The sequence below is a fragment of the Myotis lucifugus genome, unplaced genomic scaffold (genome assembly GCF_000147115.1).
Source record: "Myotis lucifugus unplaced genomic scaffold, Myoluc2.0 scaffold_15, whole genome shotgun sequence".
NCBI classification, from domain to species: Eukaryota; Metazoa; Chordata; class Mammalia; order Chiroptera; family Vespertilionidae; genus Myotis; species Myotis lucifugus.
Window position 1 is genome coordinate 4245577 of NW_005871063.1, and position 12450 is coordinate 4258026.

General features: G+C 39.3%; 1 protein-coding gene across 5 annotated transcripts in view; it reads left to right on the forward strand.

Moving 5' to 3' along the window:
* The window catches only part of DYNC1I1 (dynein cytoplasmic 1 intermediate chain 1), a 274473-nt gene that overhangs the window by 38764 nt on the left and 223259 nt on the right, over positions 1-12450 (forward strand). For 3 of the 5 annotated variants that reach the window (XM_023750671.1, XM_023750674.1, XM_023750670.1), the window contains exon 4: positions 2639-2729. In XM_023750671.1, the coding sequence (XP_023606439.1) occupies positions 2639-2729 (91 nt within the window). Of the gene's footprint in view, positions 1-2587; positions 2730-12450 lie in introns of all 5 variants that reach the window. The other 2 variants (XM_023750669.1, XM_023750673.1) reach the window with 1 other exon arrangement.

Genomic DNA, 12450 nt, shown 5'->3' on the forward strand with positions numbered 1-12450 from the left:
GGCTTAAGTTGCTCTTCGTTTCCATTGCTGAATTCCAACCTCTCAAATATGGTAAATCTGGTTATGAGTTTCATAACCACAGGCCTAGTTATGCCATGATGAAAACAGAATGCTCAGTGGGAAATTTGAGGAAAACTTAAAATGGTGGCAGATGATCAGCTAACTAACAAGTTTAAATGTATTTGACTCTATTGTATAACTTGGTTTTATTGCTTAATTGGCATTTTCGCTGTAATACCCCTCCTCCAACTCATTCATTCCTAATTAATTGTCCATGATCTCATTTTATCACTTGGGGTTGGATATTGAACTATTTGTTTTATTTGTGTTGAAGGTAACCTACACATACTGTGTTTATTCTGTCACTTAACTATATATTTCTTATGGGATAAGTTATTTTGCATTTTTCTTTATCCATTTGCTTTCTTTACATTTCAGAGTAATTTTAGGGTGTCTGTAAAACTATATAATATCCAATGTAGTCTTTAAAAACTCTTAAAATAATACATATAAATAAATACAATATCAAGTCCCTTTTTAAAAATGGTCTGTTTCCTTTGAATTTTATTATTGGCTTTTATATTAAAATAAGTTTTTACTGATTTCCATAGTTACTCAAACTAAGAACAAAAATTATCCCATGCGCACGCAATACAATAACAAGTATTTATACCAATGTAGATAAGAAAAAGAGCAGTATTCATTAAGCCTACAAGTTATTAAGTGTTGCTGAATATAATTTAATATGTACACACAAAACTAAAACACCACGAGAAAGCATATTATAGTCAACCTCAATTTGTGTAGGTAAAGTCATATCTAGCAATGATTATAATAAACCCCAATAAGATGTGGATTATTTTGTTGAGCTTCTTATGGTGTGGAAGACAGAACCTGTGGGATATTTGACTAATGGACTTTCTTTGAGGAGGCTGACAAACTTTTTTGTATTTAGTTGACATGTGATATAAATTAGATGCTTTGTAATCAATTATATTTTCTCCTTAAAATAGCTTTGGAAAGTTTGCTGCAATGTGAGTGAACACTGGTTAAACACAATAGTAATATGTCCTATTCTTCCCTACCCCACATAAAGCCAGTCAATAAACTTTAAGGATAAAACAGTTAAATATCCCTAAACCATCACCAAACTGAACTATCCCTGCATCCCAACCAACAGGCCTTGGCAACCGTGGACCCCATTTTGAGTTTTCAGCCATCTCCCTGACTTCCCTCTGACTTACTGTGAGGATAATCAGTGAATTAATTGTGGGACCACATGAAAATTCCTAATTTCTTGACAGATCTGCCATTGTGTTATAGGATTTGGACAAAATAGTTAAACCCTTTCCCCTATTGAATAAATAAAAGGAAATTGCACATGATTGAAGCCAAATGGGAATCTGCACTGAGGGGCTGAAGTTTCTTTCTGCCCATCTGGCTTCTTTGGCATGTGTGAGATTGAGAACCCGTTAAATTTGCCTGGCCTGGAGCCACCGTGGCTATTTGGTGCAGCTTCTATCTGATGGACATTTGTCTCATATTGGAAGGGTAGAGGGGGAAAAAAAATACATTTGCATGTTCTTTAGCTTTCTGCTTGTGTTATCCTTGCTCTCAGACTCAGCTCTCACTGGCCTTGACCTTTGAACTTGTGTCTCCTGTTTTCAGAATGGCAGTTTGCTTGTGTGCTCATGGCAGTGCCATCGAGAGTTGCCAGAGGCAAGCAACACAAGTCCCAAACACAGTCAACAGTACAAGGGGATGAAACTATTAATTAAATGTAAAAATAAAGCTTCCTGACATGTTTCTTTGTTTTGAAAGAGATTTCTAAATTACCAGGTTCAGCATTTACCCTTCCTTCCTCACTTTGCTTTTCTTAGCAAATGCAGTTTATAGTCCACGGACGATAGATTTCCCTTCAAATGCAGACATACGACAGAATTTACTGACCCTTCCTGACCACTTAAATCAATGGTTCTCAACCTCCTGGCCCTTTAAATACAGCTCCTCATGTTGTGACCCAACCATAAAATTATTTTCGTTGCTACTTCATAACTGTAATGTTGCTACTGTTATGAATCATAATGTAAATATCTGCTATGCAGGATGGTCTTAGGCGACCCCTTGTGAAAGGGTCGTTCGACCGCCAAAGGGGTCGCGACCCATAGGTTGAGAACTGCTGACTTAAATGATCCAGAATCACTTATTTCATCATCTGGTAAAGTTTTACAGACACTCCACTTTATTTTTTAATAGGTCACATCTATACTAACAAAATAAAGTGGAGAATTGGAATTATCTGGATAGTTCATACTAGAGAGATCTTTGACTTGAATTATCTGGATAATTATTTTGATTCTCCATTTTACTTTGTTAAGGTGGACATGGCCTTAGAATCCCCAAGGTAATTCTGTCTAAATTCATTTCAAATTTTCATTTCCAAAATATAAAAAATTCACTTGACTTTCTTCCTTTTCTTTCCTTTTTTTTGTTTTGTTTTCCATACCCCATCTCAATTTCTCCTGGCCATACAACCACTTTAATTTGGGTCCATTTGTTTTGATTTGTCTGACACTGCTCTTCCCAGTGCAGTCGCTGCATTTTTTAACATGGGATACCTGTTATTTTCATTATTTAGTCCCAACCCCTATGTCTCCCTCCTCGAAATCAGTGAGCACTCCCAGTGAAGCTGGAAGCCAAGACTCAGGCGACCTGGGACCATTAACAAGGTAAGAATTGTCCCTTTACAAAGGCCATGGTGGATGTCAGTAATACCCCTCCCCCTCCCAAAAAAAGGCCTAAAAGCCATTCTACTTCGTGTACTATTAAATGTGCATGTGTGCATGTACCTGTATACTCAATCATTTTATGTTTCACTTTATGGTGGCTTGCTATTTTATTCATACAGCAATGATTTTGAACAGTAGGAATCATAAACTTATATGTAATCCTTCCTTGAGTGAGCTAATTAACGCCTGTGTGTTGTTTAACAACCACAGACATAGCCATTAGCTCGGGTCTAAAAGAAAGCAGAGAAGGACCCCAGGCAAATGGAATGTATACCTGGGTTCTCATTATCCTCCTTCCGTGTTGGTTTCCATGAGAATATTCGTGACTAGACCACTGAGGTGTTCTAAACCTGAGTTTCATGTTCCAAGCATCTTTGTGTTTTCTTACTAGAATCGACTAATTTGAGAACTCAGTCCCCAAAGTGCTTCCATTGTTATTACTAATTATGATGATCACCAAGGTTCACTGCTCTGTTTTGTGAGTCAATTTGCCAATTTTTTTATTACCCCGTGGCTCCTGGAAGATTATATAACTTCTGAAAACAGATCTAGACATTCTCTAATTGAACCCCCTGAAAGGATATCCAAAAGGTAGAGATGTGAAGAGGGCAAGGAGAAGGCTCATTGATATCTGTAGAGTCCTGGTGACTTTCTTAATGCAGTTGCTTTCACCAGGATTCCCACATGCAGGTGCACATAGGCAGGTGATGTGAGTGGGGCCAGGGGACCTGTGGCAACTGGTTGGCAAGCTCCTTGTTTATAAAGGCCGGATGGTCTCCTCACAGCTCAGGCTGGTTGAGCTTATGTGGGAATATGGACCCAGTTTTTCACATCTTTCCATTTTCCACGAGAAGCTAAAAATTCAAGTATTTGTGCAATAATCTCCTAAATGTTAAATGGCCATGACTTTGTTAGAAGTAGTTGTGGGCCAGATTTGGCCTGAGGGTTGGCAACTTGTGACCATTAACCCTGTCTACCTGTGTATATTTCTTGCTACTATATGTGTTTCTGGGGGAGAGGTATAAAATTTTTCATTTTTTCTTTTTCTCTGAATACATTATCATTTCAGAAGATAAGCATTATCTTCTGAAAGTGCATTGTCTCCATATAGTCGATTTGGGTAGAGAAAATTATGGAAAGAGTATAGTTTAGTGTTAGCCTGAAGTGTAGGGTGGCCGTTTTTTTTCTTTCTTTTTTTTTTTTTTCCTGAAACTAATATGTAAGGTTGGAATTACTGAACCCATATCAGCCTATTGGTGTGTTTCAGATTTGAGTATATATTTTGTTTTGATAGGGCCTTTTAAAACCAATGGCCACTGCTTTCAATTTGAGAAGAATGAAAGTAGAGGTTTTTGTGGTTTATTTTAGCAAATTGCCTTTGTGATTTGGGGCGGCACATGTCTTCTCTCATCTTTCGCTTCGAACGCTTCAAAAGGTCTTTGAGGGGAAAGAAAAAGTAATAATAACACACTTATGTAAGATCTAACATTGTTGTAAGAGCTAGCTGGCACAATATAATCACATTCCTTAGTGGGTTCATGAGTCTATCATTAAGTTAATATATTTGCCTCTTTCTATGCAATGATGGTGTAGTGTCCATTAATGCTTAGCTTCAAGGGCTGCAGTTAGCAGCATTAAGCTCTGTTACTGAGTTCACGGTTGATGAGCCCTTTTGAAAGCTTTCTAGAGAAAGCTGACCTGTGCTGTTAGCATTCTGGGACAGCAGCAGTTTCTCCTCAGAGACCATCATTCTTCATATTTCCCCCTTCCTTAGATGATTTTTTTTTTTATTAACTCAAGAAATCACTTTGGAGGAAGTGCTATCCAGGCCTATCCCACACAAACTCCAACTAGCTTCAATTCTTTATAGGAACGTCCTGGCATGAATAGATAACTCAAAGTCAATGATTAAATTCCTTGCTAAGTGTAGGTTTCTTAGGAAGGCAAGAAAATTGGCATTGAGGAAATGATGGTTTTTCAGAAAAACTAAGCACAAAATTTGCTTGAAGAGAAGACATGAGGAATAGCTTAGTAAATCTTACCCTTGTTTTGAACTTAGGAAAATTCCACGCAAATTTATGTTTTTGCTTCCATAAAATAGATATGAGAGTCGAATTTCAGGAGAATATTATATTTGTTGTTAAAATTCCACTTGGAATGTGTTTTCCTTAGAAGAAACATCTCTGAAACAATTACGATTAGCACTTCATAAAACATGAGACTGGGGAAAGAGCGTGGTAATTCCTAAGCATATAACTCTGTAGTCATAAATTTGACTTTGTGTGGAATTTGGATTCTGAAAAATGGAAAATCTTTCAGAAGATAACTTACAGATCAAGTTAACACATCTGTTCCTACAGGTGCACATAAATTCTGTCATTCATTTGCCAATATTTCAAACTAAAATTGAAATGTTCTTTACAGAGTCAAATTGGTAAACATTTCTTATATAATCCCTATAAGTGGTTAATTTACAAACTGGCATGTAAGCTATCCCATTTCTCAGTTAATAATACTGGGAAAATACAATGCTCAATATTATTCATAAAATATGTGAAAGACTAATTTTACTTATAAACATAGATATAAAAAAATCCTAACTATACTATATGGAACTGGAATTCAGCACAATATTAGTGGGATACCATGCTATGAGTAATTTAGGATTGATTAAAAAATTCAAAGATATTTTAGGGTAGGAGAATGTATTACCATAATTCAGAATATGGAAATGTCAAAGAGGGGAAAAATCATTGCACTATATAATGAAATGGTACTTGAGAAATTTAAACATCTATCCCCATATATTAAAACTTAATAAACTAGGAATAGAAATATTTTTTTCTCAATATAATGAATAGTAGTCGCAAACTAATAGCCTACCTCTTATACATAGAGCAAAGCATTTGGTAATTTATGGCCCTTAAAGAAGAATGACTTACATGTTTAATAGAATATACATCACTCTCAGGACATGACAAGTTCCTTGAGGGCAGAGAGTAAGTGATATTTGAGTTGTATCCATATAATAGGTATTTGATAAATATTTATTGAATGAATCAACTATTATGCACACATATATATGCCACCTTATCCTATCTAATAAAAGAGTAATATGCAAATTAACCATCACACCCTCACTCCGTCAGTCCGTCACAAAGATGGTGGCGGCCACGAAGCTGTAACCAGCAGAAGGCTTGGTTGCCCCGGCGATGGATGAAGCCAAGCTTCCCGCCTGCCCTGGCTGGCCCTGAGCTCTGCTCAAGGCTACAAAGTTTCAATTATAGAAGTTAAATAAATCCCAGATACCTGCTTCCAGCCTGCAGCCGTGGCCAGCCTGCAAACAGCCATCAGCCCCTCACCCAGGCTGGCCAGGCACCCCAGTGGGGATCCCCACCCTGAAGGGGGTGTGGCCAGCCTGAAAATGGCCCTCAGCCCCTCACCCAGGCTGGCCACACCCCCATGGGGTGAAGGTCCCCACTGGGGGACTTGACCAGCCTGCAAACAGCCATCAGCCCCTCACCCAGGCTGGCCAGGCACCCCAGTGGGGACCTCCACCCTGAAGGGGGTGTGGCCAGCCTGAAAACGGCCCCCAGGCTGGCCAGGCACCCCAGCAGGACCCCCACCTTGATCCAGGACACCCTTCAGGGGAAACCAGCTGGCCCCCACCAGTGCACCAGGCCTCTATCCTATATAATAAAAGGGTAATATGCAAATTGACCCTAACAGCAGAATGACTGGGAATGACTGGTCACTATGACACACACTGACCACCAGGGGGCAGATGCTCAATGCAGGAGCTGCCCTCTGGTGGTCAGTGTGCTCCCACAGGGGGAGCTCTGCTCAGCCACAAGCCAGGCTGATGGCTGCTAACATAGTGGTGGGTGCGGGAGCCGCTCCCGCCTCCTCAGTAGCACTAAGGATGTCTGAATGCAGCTTAGGCCTGCTCCCCGCTGGCAAGTGGACATCCCCCGAGGGCTCCCGGGCTGCCAGAGGGATGTCTGTCTGCCAGCTTAGGCCCGATCCCCCAGGGAGCGGGCCTAAGCCAGCAGGTGGACATCCCCCGAGGGGTCCCAGACTGCGAGAGGGCACAGGCCGGGCTGAAGGACCCCTCCAAGTGCACAAATTTTTGTGCACTGAGCCTCTAGTATGTAATAAATTATATTAAACTATCCTAACTATTAAACATGTTTTTCTAATCAAGCATCTCCATTTTTCCATTTTAATGTATTTTCATCTTATCTAATATTTATACTATCTTCACTTTTTCCCAATTACAACGTAATGCCATTTATATATATATATATAATTGATGTCTGGCCTCCCAGCCATCAGCATCTGTTAACCAAAACTCTTACATCCATGGATTTTCTCTAGGAAGTTGAGGTCTCTCCCAAGGGATCCTCAATGTAGCAGATGAAGATATGTTTTCTGAAGCCCTAAATAGGGGAACAAAGGTACAAAAGCAATAGATTAGATGCTGCTCAGGCTTTCAGTTTCATGTATCTTCCAGATTAGAGTCTGGGATGAAGGTACAGATGTCTGCAGATCTCTTCTGTTCAGAGTATACATTTGGCCTCATTACAGTAAAAATTAAGTTTCATGTTGACAGAATACTTTGGTAAAATTCAGATATTTGATAAACTCTGCCTTTCCATGACCACCATCTAGTGAGCTCTCAAATAAGGAAATGAGAATAATTTGTTCATGGTCAATTTGTGCTGGCGGTACCTGGTTACCCTTTCTTTAAAAATATATATATATATATTTTTATTGATTTCAGAGAGGAAAGGAGAGGAAGTGAGAGAGAGAAACATCAATGATGAGAGAAAATCATTGATGGGCTGCCTCCAGCATGCCCCACACTGGGGATTGAGCTGCAACCTGGGGATGTACCCTGACTGGGAATCGAACCATGACCTCTTGGTTCATAGGTCAATGCTCTACCACTGAGCCACACCATTTGGGCTGGTTACCCTTTCTTTACTCAGTGATTCCAGTGGAGAAAAACATGCTAAGAGGCCACATGGGTTTAATGTCCAAGAGAAAATCCTTGGGGCTTTCATCTTTGTCCATAGGATTCTCTGGTACTATAAGTATACACCTGCACAGAACTTTTGACCCTTTTTTTGGTGGAAACATCACTGTCTTCTAAGGTACTCTGATGAACCAAAGGTTAAAGGGAGGACAATAAGGTTTTAGTAAAAGTGAAGAAATACAATAAAATAATATAAAAACTTGAAGGAAATTTAAGACTATAACAATTTTTTATATATAAAATTCTTTAAATTATCATCATATAAAGAGAAGTCAACAGGATGCCACCAGCTAATTGGACTCCAGAGAGACCAATATCACTGATCCAAGGCTGGTAAAAAGTCAGTCTCTGGAAATTAGAATAAAATATACACTGTGGGGTTTTCTCTTCATGCAGCACGTTGCCTGATTAGTTAAACGTTTTTGATATCACTCTGTCTTCCAGAGAGTGCACTGTGTATACCCATGTGGTCATAGCAACACATGAAGCATCTCTTTTAGCAAAGGGGTTGTTGAGCTTTCTTCCCGAGAAAAGGCTTGCTTGACAACAGCTCTCTGATGGGAAGTGTTACATTTCTTTCTGAATTCCACTCCGATGGACTTCCTGTGTGGCTCAGTGTGGCCTATACCATGTTAGGGCTTTAATGCTAGGCAACAGGTGAGATTCTCATACAGTAAGTTAATAAAAAGTCTTTTAAAAAAGGATTTATTGGTATAAATATTTGTTGCACTGTCGCGGTCTTATTCCCGACATCAGAAAATCTTTATCATCATCATTGCCAGTCCTAAGTAAGGAAATAATTAAGGTTGGGAAGTAAAACATTAACTCATTAATTAAATGCCATCCTTAATTAATGACGGTGACAGATTGAGTAATATGATGGATTTTAAAATGTCCACATTATACGTTTGGAAATGGCATTTAGGAAATAGATTTGAGGATGACATTGACTGGAGGTTTTCTATTGGGCACTGTGCTCACATTGGCCCAAGCTGTTTTCTTCATCTGATTAGGGACTAGTGATTTGTTTGACAGAGAAACTGTGGGTCTCAAGGGAACTCACTATTCTGCCTTCAAGCTGTCTCTCCACCTTAAAGAGGAGAAGAATAATGTGAAAAGTCGAGTTCCAAACATTGCACTTGCTTCAGGGACTACCTAATGTACCTAAAGCTGCTAAGTTCATTTGATGGAGAAGAGAGCTGGACTTTGTCTATTTTTTTCTCAGTACAAACAAGCCATATGCTCAGCATTTTAAAGACAGGCTTCCCTTACTCAATGTGGAAATAAGTCTGAAAATTCTACTGGGACCGCGTGGTGACATCATGTAGTACAACACTGAGTTCCTTTTAAGTGGCTTGGTAGAGCTTAGGAGAATCAGGCAGACATGCCCTGCTTTACTCTTTCATTTTTTTAAAAAATACATATTTTTTTATTGATTTCAGAAAGGAAGGGAGAGGGAGAGAGAAATAGAAACATCAATGATGAGAGAGAAACATTGATTGGCTGCCTCCTGCACGCCCCCTACTGGGGATCAAGCCTGCAACCTGGGCATGTGCCCTTGATCGGAATCGAACCGGGGACCCTTCAGTCCACAGGCCAATGTTCTATCCACTGAACCAAACCGCCTAGGGCTACTCTTTCATTTTTAAATAAATAAAGTAAAAACTATTTCTTTGGGAATTAACTTTCCCTCACACTTCATACCCATCTGCAAAAGGCAAGTGAAGACCATTCATTTATTCATTCATGTATTCATTCAATAAATATTGAGAATTTACTGTGTGCAACACACACAACAAATGTTAAGTGTTAAACCTGGCAGGTATATAAAGATAGGAATTCTTCTTACTTCTAAAGAGCCTTATTCCAGTAAATGGACAGATTTAATTTGAAGCCATTTAAGGAAATGTAAGGAAGGTACAGCTCTCAAATATTTATACTCATAAGCAATAATGTCATAAACCATTATTTCCAAATTATCTATAATTAATTTGTATTCATGTGGGACAAGTGATTTTGATTCATTAGTACCCTACACAGAGTCTTAACACATATTAGGTTCTTGGTAAATGTCCATTGACTTGTGTGTGTGTGTGTGTGTGTGTGCACATTTACATGTGCTTGCATACATACTTATGCGTATGCACAGATTGCAAAAAATTGGGTGGGATGGGAGTAGGATGAGTGGAGGGATGAGGACAAAGATAAAAGCAAGGAAGTTCAAGGTTGCTGGGAAAGTTGCCTGAAGGTGGACTTGACTCAAGGAGAACTATGGGCGGTAGTTATAAGACTGAGGTACAAGGCGAGGATTTCCTCACAGAAACGAGTCAGAAATCCAGTTACATACTGGGATCAGAGCTAAAAGTCAGAATGGGACTAGCAGTGTGTTTGGCTCACTGCTGAGGCTCTGGGCTTTGCAACAGTGATCGTTACCTCCTGCAGACTTTTTTCAGACTTGGTCTGAAAGCCTGATACAGGGCTACTATTGAGGTCAAGTGGATTGTAGGTTGGCAAAGAGAGCTGTGGAGCCCGGCCGGCATGGCTCAGTGGTTGAGCATCCACCTATGAACCAGGAGGTGATGGTTCGATTCCAGTCAGGGTACATGCCTGGGTTGTGGGCTCAGTCCCCAGTGTGGGGCATGCAGGAGGCAGCTGATCAATGATTTTTTCTCATCATTGATGTTTCTATCTCTCCCTCTCCCTTCCTCTCTGAAATCAATAAAAATTTTTTTTTTAAAAAGAGAACTGTGGAATAAGAGACATAGGTATTTCTTTATTGTTTTATAGAAATCAAGTTATTTTTGAATGAGGCTATCTAGGACAGATATATTTAGAGAACAAGCCATTTGAGATGGGCCTTAAAGAATGTACATGTTTTGGACAGGTAGAGAAGGGAGAAAGGGCATTTCAGATGATGGGAAAGGCATAAACAAAGGTAAAGGGTGCGGGAGGTATGGGTTTTAAAATTCATGTTAAGGGGGAAGTGTCAAAAGAGATCAGAATTTGGGAGACAAGTATGACTTTTGAGATAGTTGAGATCCCTGGCTGCTTTCCCTGGTGCTAATTTGAAGAATTTTTACTTAATAGCTTGTTAAAAATACAGGCACCTACCTCACAGGTCTGAGGTGAGTTCTGGAACACAGCAATTTAATGCTTTTAAGATCTGAGGACTAGTTAGGGAAACCATTGCTCTAATAAAAAAGACTAACACTAGAGTTGTGGGAGTAGAAAAGGAAATAAAAGGCAGATGAGAGAAGGAAAGGTAAAATGACTCTGGTGTACAGATGGACATGTCCAAAAGTCATGTAATAAAGTAGGACTTGGAGCTCAACGGTGATGAGGACTTTGGGATTATTTGTGCAGAAGATGGAAGTGAGGGAGAAGCCACCATGATTGGGGAGTGCCTGCTTTATGGGGATGGAAAGAATAAGGACCCTGCCAAAACTGGGCATGGGATTGGATGGTTTGGAGTTGTCGTAGTCATGATCAACGTCATCATCATCATTTTTGTTACTGCTATTATTGCTTGTGATGGTTTATTTCCATAAGTTGAGTTTCTGGAAGTAAAACCAGTCTAGCAGTTTATTGTATTTATGATTCTTGCTACATTTTGGCATATTGGTTTCCAGAAGAACTGTACTGACTTTAAATGCCACCAGCAGTGTATATAACAGTGCCTCAGTCATGCTGAGTGTTAGCATTAGCAAATGACAGAGTACTGCCTTCCAAGTATATCTCTTCTTATAACCAAAACCCACAAAAGGTAAGAGCAAAGATAAGGGAAGAATTTGAAGGCTTTCTACTCTGAGGTCTAATAACAATGCGAAGAAGAATGGAAACCACCAACTTGGCTGTGGTGAACAGGAAGAAGTTAGGTCATCAGAGAGCAAGGTCTATGCAACCCAGATATCATGAGTTTTACTCCTGTTGTACTTTCAACAGTTGGCTAGGCAATGTTTTTGTTTTTTGAAATTTTACCTTATCTGAAACTGAGCAGATAAAATGAACCAATGAAGGGAGAATTTTATAAGAAGTTGGACAGTGATGAATTGGTAGAAGGTTTAAAATATAAAGTTTTGTTAGTCTCTTAGTAGGTTACTATTAATTTGAAAACTTTTGATGTTTTGCCTATTCTTTTATTCTGAAATAGTTTTATCTGTTTTTTTAAAAATTTTATGTTTCAACTATAGTTTACATTTAACACCATTTTATATCAGTTTCAGATGCACAGCAAAGTGGCCAGAATGTTTTTGCTATTCTTTAAAGACGTATCGACAATCAAATTGTCCCCCAAATTGTAAACTAACTGTTACATGGTGGGCCTTTTTAGATGAGATGACACAAGCTACGCTGTGTAGCATGATTAGAGCTAAATAAGTGAATGATTATTTTCCACGGCATGGAAAACTTATGTACCTAGTATTTTGAAACAGACTTGGGAATGTGACCTTAATTGGCAGGTGCAATCTATTTGTGGGACCACAGAACCATGACAGTGCCCCTTAGTCCAGAGTAGATAAGGAATTACTGGGTTATTCGGGATCTGTGCTAACAGCAGGGTCCCTATGAAAGAGATCAGCGATCCTCCCTTAAACCCTCAGAGAGTTAACCTACGAAGTAACT